This window comes from Electrophorus electricus, chromosome 10 (assembly GCF_041902795.1).
Source record: "Electrophorus electricus isolate QZ-2024a chromosome 10, ASM4190279v1, whole genome shotgun sequence".
NCBI lineage: Eukaryota > Metazoa > Chordata > Actinopteri > Gymnotiformes > Gymnotidae > Electrophorus > Electrophorus electricus.
Genome location: NC_137506.1, coordinates 21,786,059 through 21,802,347, shown reverse-complemented (window position 1 = coordinate 21,802,347; position 16,289 = coordinate 21,786,059). Strand labels below are relative to the sequence as shown.

General features: G+C 41.2%; 1 protein-coding gene across 1 annotated transcript; it reads right to left on the bottom strand.

Annotated features, from left to right (window-relative positions):
- Positions 1–2,529: 2,529 nt before the first annotated feature.
- Positions 2,530–10,228, bottom strand: cdc5l (CDC5 cell division cycle 5-like (S. pombe)). The gene is made up of 16 exons (XM_027002465.3): positions 10,051–10,228; positions 9,525–9,628; positions 9,229–9,390; positions 9,013–9,140; positions 8,798–8,897; positions 8,412–8,630; positions 8,143–8,287; positions 7,862–8,050; positions 7,620–7,768; positions 7,345–7,507; positions 7,064–7,228; positions 6,363–6,443; positions 5,769–6,011; positions 5,051–5,248; positions 3,479–3,691; positions 2,530–3,099 (listed from the first exon to the last, which is right to left on the bottom strand). Exons 1-16 carry the CDS (start codon positions 10,093–10,095, stop codon positions 2,992–2,994), a joined length of 2,412 nt encoding a protein of 803 aa, XP_026858266.2. The 5' UTR covers positions 10,096–10,228; the 3' UTR covers positions 2,530–2,991.
- Positions 10,229–16,289: the final 6,061 nt, after the last annotated feature.

Sequence of the window (16,289 nt, the reverse complement as noted above, 5' to 3'; positions counted from 1 at the left end):
GTTGACTTGGCCTCTAAATCCCACAGATCTCAATCTGATTGAGCATCTGTGGGATGTGCTGGGAAAAAAAAAAGTCGGCTCCATCACCTTTTTATTTGAATTAATTTGGAGGAACATCCAGACACGGGCGAAACAAGGAGTGAACATGTGCCCTCCGCCTGCACAACAGGCAGCAGCATTAGATGACAGAAACCCCACTATAGACCCTCAGTGAAAGGACAAAAAGGAACAGGTCACAGATAAAGAAAAAAGAGCGAGTGAGAGATCAACCGAGAGATAGGTGAGCAACCAATCATTAGAGAGAGAGAGAGTGGCAAAAGACCAATTAAGAGAAAGAGAGTGAGAGAGCAACAGAGTGAGAGCTGACTCAAGCAGGGAGTGGGCCAGCCAGTCCAGATGGCAGGAGATGGAACAGTGTTGGCAGCAGCATGCCAATGGCAATGAGACAAGAAGAGCTCAAGTGGCAGAGGTCAGTCTGCAGAGCTGGAAAGGGCACCAGAGCCAGCCAGAATGACAGTAGAGATGACAGCTGGAAGTTACAGTAAGCACAGTGCTAACTCAGTAGTGGGTGGCAAACAACATACCTCACCCTACATAGTCAGGGCAACCCTAAGGAATCACCTGTAGCTCATATACCATTTGCAAGCCCTCACCATCTCCATATCTGTTTTGCATCTAATGTACACTCATATTGCATTATAGAAAAATCACATAGTGCAGTGCTTTCACAATAGTCCTACAATGTCCCAGGTTTCTGTTGTACAATATCTTTGCATCAAACCTAGAGCCAAAACTACAAGATTCAGGCAATCTATGGTACTCCAGCGAAAGCTGATAGCATTGTGCTACTTCCAATGAAACCTGGTGCCAATCAAACAACTCACTAATTCAGCTATTTAATTTCCAAAGGGACTATGTACAGGGCAATGGGAATTCCATTGTGATACAAACCTTGCATACTGTCAATTCATTTTAGACTGGAGGAGATCAAAACTGTAGAGTCGTTATTTTGACCCTAGTGAAAGAAATCTTCACTGAAACCATATGCAGGGCACATGTAGTCAAGTAATTCTGTGATCTCAGTTTAACACTTATCATTTTGAACATTATTTGCATCACAACATTCTTTTAGCTTTACTAAATTTAATCAATATATTTTTGAAAACTTCGTTCAGAAGCCATGAACGTTAACAGATTGTCCCATTTTAGAGAGAGGCTTCTCTCTGGCCCATGTGCTTCAAAGTGTTAAACATTTAATCAATCCTGAATAAATGGATTTACATATAATTGCTTCCTCTAGTGCAGAGAGACAAGCTATGCCACCCACCCAGTCACATTCACTTCATCACTCCAGTGGAATAATGAGAGAGGCCTTGAATGATCTTTCATGAGACTTACAAAGGGAACACTGAACAGCATTGACAACTCCAGAATAAGAATTTCAAAACCACATCCGCTCTTCCCAATATGCTCTGAAGCCAGAGGCGTGATTCCTTCCCTGGTAAGGGGAGACTTACATAGTGTGACTACACTTGAAAATATAGTGGCAGTCTTTAATAGTTTCAAGCCAGTTTTCCCTCATCTTGCCAAACCCCACTGCTCTGGTCCCAGAGTCCCTCCATAATGTGAAAATGGAGACACCACTAAATCCTTGGAGGCTAGAAGTGCTTGAACAGCAATATTCATTTGAGGAAATAAAAGTAGTTTAGTTTTATCCTTTATGGACTTGAGATGTAATTTACCTTGAAGGCATGTGTCAGCCTCTAGTCACAAGTCCGACAAATACTGACTGTTCACTCAGTATAAGAAGCTAATGAGCTATTTAATAAGAAAGCATTCGCATTCAGTAATGCATGTCAGTTCTATTACCACTAAATGTAAAAGGTTCTGCGTTTCAGTGCAGTGGTGGGGTAGTTAACAGGATGTTTCCTGCTGCACAGTCTTAATTATTTTACCATCAAATCAGCTGTCAACTATACTGTGATATAAACATTACATGTACATGGAGTCTACATGTAAATGCCAGGAGTTGTGCAGTCAGTGCTCAACTAGTATTAAACCAGAGAAATCTTCAAACTGCAGTCTCATTACCCTCAGGGACTGATTCCCTCACATCAATAGCTAAGAGACAGCTAATAACCAACTTATCATGACGCGAAACTGACAGTGGATGACAAGTTAGAGGCTTCCTCCTGATGGGATTCGGCAAATCATGAGTATAGCAGCACTGTACTTTTTAAAGCAGCTTTGGATGGCCAATAGTAGTGTAATACATATTACATTACACTTCCTCTACCAAGGTGTTTACTATTTGCCATGTTTGTTCATCAAGCATCTTAATTGTGACATTTTATGTTTTAAGAGGTATCCAGAATCCCATTACTAGCTGATATATATAGTATAGTAATAGCCAGCAGTTTACATCTCAAAGAGGGTCCTAAAGAAATTGCTTAGGGCTTAAGAGGCCATAATAACTGAATGTCCTTCATCGGTTTTGATTACTATAATAGAAAAGAAGCAACAGTGGGAGATGTTACAGCTGATGGTTTATTGTGTAAACTAGTACTGTCAAAGCCAGTGAGAATACACAGATTTCCTTGATATCAACATACTAATGAAAGGTTACAAGATCTCATATTGAGTGTAATCCTCAAAATAGCCACATTTTGGGGAGGGGAAAAAACATACTGCCATTCATTATTTACAAATTGTAAGCAATATGAAAAAAAAAAAAAAGTTTGATCTTTAAAAACAAACTATGAGCTCTGAATACTGCTTGGAATCAAGTCCACACTCAAGCTTTGAGAACAAAATGACTGCTGCAGAAACTAAAGGGGTCTTATGGTAACATGGTGCTGTTGTACAGGCTGAATAATTAAAAATAAACAAAACCAAACCAAATAAAAGTGTCAACTGTTTCATTTAGATTTACAACCAGTGTAGACAGCCATGGTTGAAGCAAGAGTTCAACATATATTTTGAAAGTCACATTCAGAACTTGTGTGAAAGCAAGGTTTCTTTATCGAGGAGGATGTCGGCAAACCTCTGCTGGAGCTCCTTCTCTCGGTCCTGTTGCCTTTGCACATCCTCTCTCAGGGCCTTGTCACATACAAAAAACCTTAGTGTTACTTCTATGAAAGGTTATTTATGACTTATGACTATAATGCTAAAAATACTCAGTATCTATACCATGCCACACCAGTTTCTTGCTAAAACGTTACTGATTAAAATACTCAAAAGGTTAATTCAACTCAGGATGTGAACACAATTCTACAGTCCTTATTGTGGTAACTGCTGTATTCTAATTAGGGGATGACCAAGGAGTTCTTTATTTAAGGACAGACCATGTTGTTTCACCAAGCTAGACTGAGTAATTTCACCATGACTGCACTTTGGCCACTTCACTAAGACTACACGAAGCCTTTTTGCTAGTTGGAGTGGTTTGGCTAAAGCTAGATGGCTAGCTGTCATTACTCACCTCCTGTCTGCGAGGGATGGCCGTGTCCTCCTGCTTCTTCAGCTCCTGAAAGGTGTGCAGCTCCATGTGAGCCTGCTCCACCTGGTCCCACAGGTCACTGAGCTGCTTCATCAGACCCATAGCCCGTGACTGGTAGCCACCCAACAGGATCTTCATCTTCTTCTCCAACTTGGCTGCACGCTTGGCCTCCATAGTCATGTGACCCCTGTTGATCTGGATATTATGATACATGACTGCTCAGTTTCTGGTGTATGAATAACCATGTACTTTTACAAAACTAACATCAGTACTTGTAAAACCATTTAAAGCTAAAGTCTAATACCATATAATACACTATAATCGCACTGCAAGAACCTATATTACTTTGACAACACCCTTCAGCACTGTATTAGTTTTAGAGATGCTAGGCATTAAGAAACTACAGTATTTAATCAGAACCTGTTGTCTGATATTTGAGAAAATTAAAACCCCTTTTATAACCTAAAAGCATCTATCCAAGCCCCCCCCCCCGGATGCCAGTAGAGTCCTCTTGCTGACACTGACAAACCAGGTTTCAAGCAGCCTATGCTGAGATGCTGGCCTGTACAGAAGGTGAAGGAACCCACCTCAGAGGGCCTTATTACTCTCCAGTGGTGTGGTTTGGGGTGTTTAAAGCTCCTGAACCCCCTGACTTAGTTTGCTCTGCGTGGTTGACGTGATACACAGGGGACCAGTGGTAAAAGCTGAGGGTGTGCTGCTGTTCATGGTCCCTGCCACAGGCGGCACCCCCCACCCCCACAAACTGCATTGCTCTGAGCTGCTTCTTAAGCCCATTAATAAATGTGGTGTGCAGCTGCACCAGCATACATCCCGTCAGTTCTGTGAGTGAGAGGAGCGCGGCAGTGTTCAGCCCCGACACCCTCGCAGGAACGCACCCCTCCCCAAACCCTTCCCCGCTCAGTCCGAGTGGGCTGCTGTGTGAATGGGCTCCAAGTTTCCGCCCTGCACTCCCAGCCAAGAAATATGAAACAAATGTACCCTTTGTAAGATGGTGGTTGCCTTGATTAACTGAAACTTAGCACATATGCTGGCTCTGAAACCAAGGCCAGCTCACTGTCTTTTCATGGTGATCATTTTTGTCTGCATTAAAAGTGTTGGCATGGGAACAAAATGAAGTTACTTTCAATTCATATTTTAAAACTTCGAATTATAGCGCTGGTGGACTAATGTGTTTCTCTTGGCCACTGTAGCTACGAACTATGTAACTTCAGGCACTAAATGTTTTTTTTTTTTTTTTTTAAACGAGCCAATATCTGTATTAACATTAACTATATTCTTTACTGCATTAAATTTCCTGATTTTAATACAGAGTTTAATACATTGGACACATGAAGCTGAAAATGATTCTCTGCAGTGACAAATCTCTCTAAGAAAACTCAACTGCAGTCAAACAGTGTGGCTAAGGGTATTAACAGTCAGTTCAGAGATTCTGTGGAGCGACATTGAAGCCCAGATTCAAATGCTAATGCAATCAGTGCCACCTGTTGGACTATTCAGGAACTGCAAACAAACAATAACTGGATGACCCTTTACCTCCAGTTTCTTCTCCAGGGACTCAATCCTGTCCTTCTTGCTGGCCAGGTTGGCTCTGGTGTAGCGGTTCTGTCCTGGTAGGTACAGCACCTGGCTGTAGCACTCTTCCCACACTTGGTTGTAGGCGTCGATAGAGAGCTCGCCGTGACCCATGCCATGCTTCACCACCTCCATCTCCTGGCGCAGCAGCTCCTTAGCCTGACAGTCACACATAGTTCAATGTCAATTTACTATTCCAATCATTCCATAGCACATAAAAAAAAAAAGATATTCAAGAAAGTGTGAAGTACACAAATAAAAATCCCCAGTGATGCCACTGCCAACCATGGCCGGGAGCACGAGAAAGCAAAATTGGCCATACTCTCAGGGAGGGAGGTATGGCATAGTCACTCTCCCCTGTCAATTACGAGCAACAATGGCCAATCGCCGACATCTGCGAGGGGCAGACTGCACTATCCTTCTAGTGGTACTACACCCCCTCACGTTGCATAAGCCGCAGCTTGAGAAGCTGTGGTGATTGGCTGCCTGTACCTTGGAGGAAGACCTCCACAGTTGGCACCTGTTGTGTGACAGGGGAGAGTACCAGAGGGATGCCAATTGGCCATGTATAAACAGGGGAGAAAAATCAGGGAAGCCAGTACTGCTGTGTGAAATTAACTAGTTGAGATGCTTAATTATTTTTTTCTTTTATGCTCAGTAAAAAACACACAACACCAACCTTTCTTAAATCGTCCTCTAAGAGTTTCTCGTAGGGAGTTTTGTCAAGGTAAGTGATGTGCTCAGCACTGCTGGAGCCCGAGCCTGCTCCTTTGCCTTTCTTGGCCAGGGCCTCCGTGAAGGGGTGATGCAGACTGTCGTAGTGGACCATGGTGATCATCTCTTTCTTAATGAGCTCCTCAGCTTGCTGAAGCTCTGTGAGGGGAGGCTCCACGTTCTGGGGCCTCAGTATGGTCTCATTGACCTGGTTACACGGAGGCACACGCACATGCAAGCACACGCGCGCACACACACACACAACCAAGGAAACTCAGGAGTTGAACAAAAATTAAAAAAAAGAACATAGCACATGTACCTACTGTATATGCGACACTGTGGCATATGTTTCTGCCATCACAAAGCTTTCAGGAGTGATATAAAGCATTTTAAGAATAGTGAAGATGTTCACAATGCTTAGAAGCACAGATCTTGAAAGCATGGACATCAAGAAAGCATTTCTGAGGTGATGTTCAAGCCCTTGTGCTGTCCTGAGGACTGGTCTGGAGCGTGCTGTAGTAGATAGGCCATGTAGTGACACACTGGGTGGGGAACTCACTTCGGAGGGTCTGGGTAAGCTCCTCTGTACAGCTGTGTGTCTCTGCTTCAACTCCTTCTCTCTCTCAGCTTCTCTGGCTGCCTGCAAAAACACATTTCATATCCATTAAGAAATTTGTCTCAAAGTCACTGAGAAAAGCTCTAAAAGTCTTTTGATTCTCCCCGTGTTCCTCATCCAGTGCACCTCATGCAGCTCTGAAATTTGTATGTCGGCTCACTATGCCCAAGAGCTGTAGTGCAGGAGTTGTCATTACGTGGCACACAATCCAAATGTGAACTTGTGATGGCAAATGATTCCACTTGGTTTTAAACCAAAATGTAATGCAAATGATGTACATAACAGTGCAAGAAATTAAGCTGTACGAGTCATTACTGTTGCCATCTTTCCATCCATTTATGAATTTCTTAGTTATCTTCATACAATGCCCCATATAAGCAGAACTGTAACAGCGCCACCCATCTGAGTCAATCACCACACCATAAACCTGAGGTTATGGCACTGAAAAGGTTTCGGTGAAAGGGAGGCATGCTTGCATGACTTAACCTCGCCCAAAAATATGGAATGACTACACATATCTCTGAAAAGTAGCACACAGTTACCTGAAATTAAAACCCAACAACCGTTCAGGATATTTAGCTCTCAGCATTAAGAGTGTGACTTTAATTATGAGTAAGGAGGTAGAGGAGGAGAGTGGGACTGACATGTTTCCGGAGTTCGATGTCAGCAGCGTCCTCCACAAAGCTCTCGTCCACCTCTGCCTCCTCCAGATCTCGCTCAGCGTTCTCTGGGAGCACAATCTCAAAGTCGTTTTTGGGCAGAGGCAGAGCCATTAGCCCCACCTTCAGCTGCTCCCGTGACTCCCGTTGCTGTAAAACACATGGCACACACATGCAAACATATGAGCTCTCCACGGTGGGAACAACGGCCGAGTGGCCAGTCCCATTCATTCTTATTGTATTCATAGGTGTATGCTTGGTCTCACCAGGTGCTTGGCGTAAGCTGGATCAGTGTAGTCCACTGCGCCATCCTCTGTATTGATGTTGAGCTTGTCACGCAGGGGTGTCCGGCCTGGGGTCACTCCCACTGAAGGCTTAGGAGTCATACCAGTGTGAGGGGTCAAACTTTCTGCACCATGACTTGGGGTTCTGCAAAAAAAAAAAACCCAAACAAACATTTTTAAGATCACCATTTGCAGATTGCTAAAATTATAGCACAAACTATACTACATTTTAATATATTGTGTAAAACAACAGCTACCTGAAAGGTGTTGAGAGCACAGTGTTGGGGGTCTGGATCACCTGCCTCTGTGGGGTGACCCCAGAAAAATCACTCTCATGCAGAGGTGTGTTCAGACCACCCTTTAGAGGCGTGTCCACGTTAGTAAGTGCCATCAGATTCTGGGCTTCCTGGAAGTGGAAATAAAATATTCACATAAAACACTGAACATGACATTAAAACATTTCATTACACTGTATCAACACTCTGGTTGGATTGTATACCTGCAGAATTTTGTCCTGTGCTGCGGGAGTCTGTGGCGTGCGGAGGGCCATGGCATTATTGGTGACACTGTACTCAGAGAGCAGCGCGCTGGAGGCGGAGTTTGTGATGCCAGACTCCTCGGCTGTCTGGCGGGCAATCTCACTGGCCTGGCCCAGTTTGACCACTTCCTCCAGTTCAGCATCAGAAATCTGTAAAAGAGCAGAGTGGGGCTCAGGCTTAAAACCATGACTATGAATCATTTCATTTAATAGACCATGGACCAGCAGCTCCATCTGTTTACCTGTGGGCAAGGCAGAACCAGTTTGCTCCTCTTCTTAGTGAACTCAGACACTCCACTGGTCTGCAGAATGGCCGATGGTAGGTCTGACTCTTTCTTTTTCTTGATCTTCTGCCTGTCCTTTTTACGTTCCCTCTCGTCCTTCTCACTGTATCCATGAAAAACACATTCAGTAAAATGGCTCTAACAAACCAGCACTGAAACAGATTAAATCCAGTCCACAAGTTGGGGTGGTTGAGTGAGGAGTTTTGATGTGGGCTTCGGTCACTCACCTTCTGAGCTCTCCATCAAGATGCTGCTGGCGAAGTCGTTTAAAGTCAGGCTCAAGTGGGTCATACTGCTCCATGGATGTATCATAGAATCCCTGAGCAGGCTTCTTCTCAAAGGGAATTTCTGCATTGTAGTCCACGCCTCTCTTTTTCTTTCGCTTCTTCTGAATGTCGATGCCTGCAGCACGCAGCTCTCTGCGCTTCTGCAAGGCTGCCAAACGCCTATGAAGAGGACGAAAGGATGGTACTTGTACAGATACTACAGGGACATTTCAGAGGCCCAAAGGCCACATTCAGAAGATTCATTTTTGCAGTAGACATGAGAGGCCTCAAATCACTCATGATGCATTTTTATACATGTTTCTGCACAAACACACTATTGCTCTCACCTAGCCTCCTCAAGCTGCTTCTCTCTGGCTTTCCGCTTCGCCTTCTTGCCCTGGGTGTTTGCTAGACGGGCCCTCGCCTCTGACAACATCTCCAGCTCATCTGTAGGTGAAACAGTACTAGCTCAATTTCTTCAGCATCACCAAATAAACGTGTCACAGGTACCTTGTCAGTGACGACCCTAAAAGCAAACTCTCTCAGAAGTCAATATGCTGACCTTCATCCATATCCACAGGGTCTGGCCTTGCTGGCTTAGTCTCAGGGTTAGGGTCAATCTCCCCTGGCTTGAGTTTGCGAGGGTCGTCTCCAGTATCTTCCTCATTATCCCTCTGTGCAGCTTTGTCTCTGAGATCAGAAATTATTATAGCAATTTATGTCAGAAATTCACATGCCTAATTTATGAAAAACATACACTGTGAGGACAAACACTTACAGCAGAAACTCATAGTGCTCCAGGCACTGTGCAGCCGTTCTGCCAATGATGGGGGCTATGGTTCGCCACTGTGTTGGCATCAGCTTGGCCAGATGCAGTAACTTCTCCTCTTCTTCACGAGACCATTCTGTTTTCTTAATGCTAGGATCCAGCCACTCATACCTAGGTTGGGTTTGATCACCACAAAGCAATTTTTAGGCACATAAAATAAACACTCTGAAATGTGTTTACATGACCAAAATAGTAAATACTGTAGGATGACAGATTTTCCTGTAATTAGGTAAATGAGTACTCACCATCTAGCTTTACACTGTTTGGCCGACTTTCTGTGGAGCAGCGAGGCAATTCTAGACCATTGATTCTTGCCATATTTCATTACCGCTGCCTTAAGGATCTCATCCTGCATAAACAAGGAGCGAAAAACACAAGGTCAGGTAAGGGGACTGTGCAGAGCAATGTAATTACTATTATCTAAATGAATACATCGGTTCGAATGCTAGCTAGCTAGCTAGCTACAAGCGCTGTAGCCACAACTACATTATGGTAGACTAGCTAGCAAGGATAGTTACACGGCTAACGCTTTCTTCCTATGTATGGAAGGTAACCGCTAACTTGTATTTATCATAAAGCCATATCCTTTTATTTTAAAAAATTATGCTGCTAATGTAAGCTCTGTACCCTATGTACCTTTTCAATACAGATCACGATATTATTTAGGCTAACCGTTGATTAGCTAGATGCTACCTAGCTGAATAGCTAGCTACCGCTAGCAAATTTGTTCAGCTAATGTCAGAACAGGCTGCTATTTGTTTATTTGCATACCTCGGTGTTGCGCCAAACGCCACCCTTAATCATAATTCGCGGCATCTTGACAGTGTAGTCCTTATACAAGTCCCCAAATAGTTAATAAACTTGATAAAACAGCAATATTATAGCTCAATAGCTAACATCCAACTTTTTATGTGAGCGCTGCCCAGCCAAGAAATCTTGTAAAAACATGGCACTGTTAGCAAAGCACTGTGGGATATCCAGTGGCGGCTTCTAAAGGGTTGCCAGATGGTTGTCATTAATCCCCCTGATGTAAACATATTTACGTGGCTTTTCAAAGTTCCCTCCTTTTGCAAAATGGTGCGTTCTAAAACGTAATAGAACGGTATAGCCTATTATTGACCGAACATGGTAGCTTCGATACATGAATACAACAGATAAATAAGAGATGTTGTAGCGTTTGTATTAGAGTTCTTGAAAGAAAAGTATTGTGTTTTATTATGAATTGGTAGGCTACATGAGTGAGGTGTGGTTTCACCTTTGCCTCATGGAACAGAATTTTTGAAGCTCGTCATCAAGGAGTGGTGATCTAAGATTTCATTGTTTATTTTTGCTTTAGGCCAAAGTAGGAAGGTATCCACTTTAATAACCCCCGAAAAGGAGGACATACGGTGATGAGGATATAGCACTACAACATTAAAAGCATAACCCATCTAGCTAGCTAACAGAACTGACACTTTTAATGTATAAATCTGGAATATAAATTACTCAACCAACTTGCAGTACTAAGTCTGACACAGTGTAGCCTACAGAAGACACGAAATTCATCTTTCCTACTCTTCAAAAGGAAATTATGTACTGAGAACTAAAGTCATCAGTATTCTACACCATTGCAAACATCCTAACTGACAAGCATTTAGAGAATGGACTTTCTGCGGTTAGCTGGCAGGTAAGGTACGAGGCGATTTGTTAAACCAATTAAATATATTTGCTTTGACATGTATTTGACCCATTGACATGCTAAAATAGTGATCAATGGAAAGAAACAATCAGTCCACTCCAGGATGACAAATAGATATCCGGCCAAGCATTTTGCCGTTCAAGGAGCTGAAATAACGGCCTAAAACCTAATGTCTGACCACCCAACGACTCGAAATGCTGCAAATGACCTCATCTGCCCCCTGTGCAAATTGAAATCAAATGTGCAAACATAACAGGTCTGTTACAATCCCCTTTATATGTTAGATCAACACGAACATGAAAGGCCTGTTACAGTCCGCTTTATAACCCCATAAGTGTTTTCACTCCAATATGGCAACACTACTCTTGTGCATCTTTGGGATTATACCAAGTGGCAGAGATTTATACTGCCATCTAGTGATTTTATCCAATTAGAACTGTCCTAAATGTCACAACTTACTTTATTGGATAATAAATTTAATTTTTTAGTATTATTATAAAGATAACTATTGCCACATTTACCTCACAGTTAAACCAGACAGGATGGATTACAAGTTTAGCTGGTTTAGCTTTAAAAACAATACTACAATTTTATGAGCCATTAAGATTTATCCCATATATTAACTTTAAGCAACTGTTTTAGTCTGCAAATTCTTGTGCTTTTTCTTAAATAATGCTTTAACCACAAATGTGTAAAATCAATTAAATAAAGATAAACCAGTTGATAAATATGAATATATATATATATATATATATATATATATATATATAAGTATTGAGTATTTATTTTTATAAAAGGTGACTCAATGTTTTCCATTGTTTCTTACTTCACCATAAAGTGAGCGGGTGTGGCTGTTCCTTTGTTTGTATTTTGAGATCTAACAGTGGTTTAAAAACATGCATGTTAAAATCAGTTTTAATTTTCTAATATTTGTGACTTTACAGATTCTGTCTTAGCCAGAAGTAAAAGCAAGTTCATTCTAATCTTACTTTGAGTCACTCTATTCTGATTGGCTTTGACTTACTCTGCTCTAATAAATCTCCTTAATGCTTGGCATATCTCTGAGAGGTCCTTCAGAGCTACTCTGCCTGTGTTCATGGAAACTCCATCTGGTCTTGATGGCCACTGGAAGATCTGGGCAAGGCAAAGCTCCCAAGGCATGGTATGAGTCTCCTGTTCCAGGTCATCCACTCTGTTCATGGATCATGTGCGGATTAACAGGGACAGATGGTAGGGAGGGGTAGTATTTGGCCACACTAATGTGGTGGGACAAATCTGATGCTGTATGTGGCCCTGGTGCAAGAAGCACTGTGTTGGTGTGTCAGCTACACCTCACCTTTCCAGCAGACAGCTAAGGGTTGGCATCACTGACTGTGAGGGTACAATCCTGCATCTGAGAAGAGGTGCAGAAACATCTACTGCTCTGTTCCTTCTGTGCTGGTGTTGGGCTGGGGAGTCACCTCAGTATTATGACACACATAGTGAATGCTCAGATGGCTGCATTGAAAGGCAGCCAGTGGCCTAAATTATTTCCTTCAGAACTTCTCACAAGAACTCAATCTCAATCTTCATCCCTCAGCACCAGAGCAGTCCACAGACCCTAAGTGTACATCAGAAGCCATTGAAGAAGCCACACCTTGTCCAGAAAAAAATCTTATGATAAACCACCAGAATGGCTGCTGGTGGCTGGTATTGGGCAGCAGCTTTGCAGAGTTGCTTGTGTTGAAGTATGTGTGTAGAGGTTACCATCACATGTCACAGGATGGGTGTGTAGGAGCAAAGGACAGCCCACTGGCTTCCACTGAATCCAGAACCCTTTGTAAATTTTCTGGATTCTCCAGCTGGGTCTGACTGGATTTGGAAATTTGAACAAAAGTCACATTTATCATTAATTTTCTGAGGGATCTTTCATTAGCAGGTAATAGTGAAGACTGTGAAATACTGAATTTTAAATAACAAATCACATTACTACCCTGTAATTTCAACAGAAAAGAGAAATTGACTGCTAATACATTTAAAAGCCATTTGGCCATAGCTAACATGTTATTTGGTTTTCAATTTCTATGTAATATATTCAATTATGGAAATACCATAAAACTACAGTATTATAAATCCAATACAAGATTAGCACTATTAACCGTAGAAGTGGAGGAATGAGGCTACCTGTTTTCTTGTCGGTCCCTTGAGCAGAGGGAGCCTGAAAGCAGGAAGGCTGTGTGCTGAGACCCTGCAGGATGAGCAGAAAGGCTCTGTGCTGCCATGCAGCTCGGTGCTTCAGCAATGACTCACAAACTCACAAACCCTTCACTCTGGTGGAAATGTCACATCATGAGATCTGGGTACTTTACACAAGTGTTACTAAATCTTCTTTTTACATATGCATTCTTTTCATTTTCTATTGTGTAGTTATTACTCTTACAGGCTTTCAAGCATAAAGCACCTTAAATTGTTTTTGTAGGTATTTCTATGATATTTCATTGCTTCCAATGGCCTCTACATCCTCCACAAACCTGTATACCTCTATACATATACCTATTAAAAAGTACTTAAAATCAAGCAAACACTGACCTAGACAAACCCCACAACAGTATAAATTTTAAAAATGACCAGAACATTCTTGAGATTTTATTGAAACGTGACCGTCAGAGCCCATCAACCTTCAGTCACAAAAAGAGGTGTCAGCTCTGACCAGACCTGACACACAGGTACATGTGCTATTCAGCTGCAGGAACAGGCACATGGTGTGAGTTGGCATGCCAGTTTTGATGTACTTTGACCCATAGAGGGCACTTCAGCAAGAAAATGATGCCCCTCAAGCTGTACAGCTTTGGGAGATTTATTGTTCCAAGTTAGCATATGAACATTAGTCTACATTAATCAGTTGGACAAAAAGGGGCAATATCATGAACATGATCTTGCCAAATAACCTAAATTCATGAACTCCCAAGCTGTTCTTCACTGAACTTGAGTGTATGCCTCACACAGTCACCTGTCTCATTCTGCTTCAAACTGTTCACAAACACCAAGGCACATTTCTTGCCACACTTATAAAGGCAGACATACAATAAAATAGACAGAGAATTAGGGTAAGCAATGTTAGGATGTTTAATGCAACAAAAACATCTACCTTCCTGGTCCTGACCTATCCTGAAACTGGTGAGCATGTTGTCCATGTGCCCAAATGTGCTGCATTTCTTCCTTACATAATCACTTGCAACTATATTTTGATCCAACATGTAGACTGTGTATACACATATTTTGAGGAGGATAGTTTGAACAATAAAATTTTTTACAAAATGTTTAATAACAAAGTTGGTTACAAAAGATGTGATTTAAGTTATAGCTGTTGGGTTTAATGTGTGGGAGCAAACAGCATGGGTAGCAGGGACTGAACATTAAAGGAAGAAGAGGAGGACAATCATCTTAGTCACATTGTGGCATTTTGTTTCCCTGACTGAAACAGGTCTAACCCATTAAAACCAATAAACTTTACAAGCTAAGCAGGATGACCACTGAGGACAAATGAATCAACAGGATGTGACAGCATCCAATTTGCACACCAAGAGAAAAGTCATATTAAAAAGCATTCAATTGACCTCTATGTGAATTCTTTCAGCCTAAGAATCCATTAGAAACAAATCATTTATTATATCAGTAAAGGTTATTAATTAATATGAATCAAGTATGTAGTATCAACAAGTCATGCAGTACCAACAAGCCAATACAAAAAGGTATTATTTTGATGCCCAGTAACCAATGTAATGAGAAAAATGACTGTTTATTGTTTACTGACTGAGGCATTTACTAAGTGTTTATTTATTGACTGATGTATTTTGTTGAAGGTTCTCTGAAGATCACAGTTTTTATGTATTAGAAGGACATTCATACATGATGTAAGCTGTCCCAAGTGGCTTCATTTGTGTGAAGGGGGGACCGAAAGAGAAAATCTAACACGGTGCGATAGGGAGGTGGGCGCAAATGCTGCAGAGCGAGATTTATCAGGGGCAAACCCAAGATTGGGGTCAAAAAAACAGTCGATTAATAGCACCAGAAGCAACATATCCACAAGGCATAGTGACAAACAGAAAACAAGACATGATAACCAATGGTGTCTGGCCAATAGAGGGCACTAGGGTGCAGCCCCACCTGGTAGAAATAATTTTCATTTTTAAAATAAACATTAAAAAATAAATAAATAAATAAATAATATATATATATATATATATATATATATATATATATATATATATAATAATCTCCTGGTTCTGGTTCATTCCCTGCTTCTTCTTGGGTGATAGATATATCACTCAGTCAGAACAACAGTGCAGCTACCACCTGTTAGAGGTGTATACTGCATTTTAAAGATGTGTCCTATCCTGCAGTTTAGTTAAAAGCTATAACACTCTCCATACATCTAGTAAAGGTTCTAGGGAGCATCTAAGTATAATATTTATAGTCATTGCTGCTTTCATACTTGTTGGACCTGCAAGTTTCATCAGGTCCTTATTGTTGCAGCATTGCAGAGCTTATTTTGTAGTTTTGAAACAAAATGGGTAATGTGATCTGCTTTTTGCCAGAGGATGTGTGATTAATGGAAATCTGGCAAATATGGTCTAAATATAAGCAAACTTCCATCATACATTTTCTTCCATCTATCTTTAAAAGTACACCATGTTATTTTTTCATGTGTGGGTGTGTGCACGTACCTGGGAAGCCGACCAGATGCAGGTTAATTACCGAATACAGTTTTAAGTCTAGAAATATGAACCTACTTTTTTCAATTAGTAAAAATTCTCTTTAATGACACCCTCAGTAAAGTTATTTATGCCACATTTGCAAATGCCGTTTGGTGTTCTATAATACATAAAACATATGGACTAACATCACAAAAGAGCTCTATGACATACGTCTGATAGTATTCAGATTCATTTATTTGGCTCATAAGACTTTTTCTTAGAATACACGTTGTTGTAATTGTTAAAATGACATTTCAACGTAACATACAAACTTCATATGTCACCAGGAATAGGTATGAAGGGTATAGAGATTAAGCATACAGTGAAAAATACAAATCTCATTTACCATATCTACTTTGCGGTCAGTGGCGGCTGGCCAATAGAGGGCGCTAGGGCGCCGCCCTTCCTGCTGGATATTGCTAGTCATTTTCATCAAAAAAAAAAAAGAATAACTACTTTTAAGTATGATTGTGCTAAAATACAAAATAGAGTGTAATATCTATATCTATCTATCTATCTATTTATATATATATATATCTATTTATTTATATATATATATATATATATATATATATATATATATATATATATATTGG

Coding starts and splice junctions, on each gene's coding strand:
- cdc5l (XM_027002465.3), bottom strand. CDS start 10,095: ATGCCGCGAATTATGATTAAGGGTGGCGTTTGGCGCAACACCGAG. Junction 3,692..5,050: donor CCCTGGAGAAGAAACTGGAG/GTAAAGGGTCAT, acceptor CATAATATCCAG/ATCAACAGGGGTCACATGAC. Junction 3,100..3,478: donor CCATCCCTCGCAGACAGGAG/GTGAGTAATGAC, acceptor GTATGTGACAAG/GCCCTGAGAGAGGATGTGCA.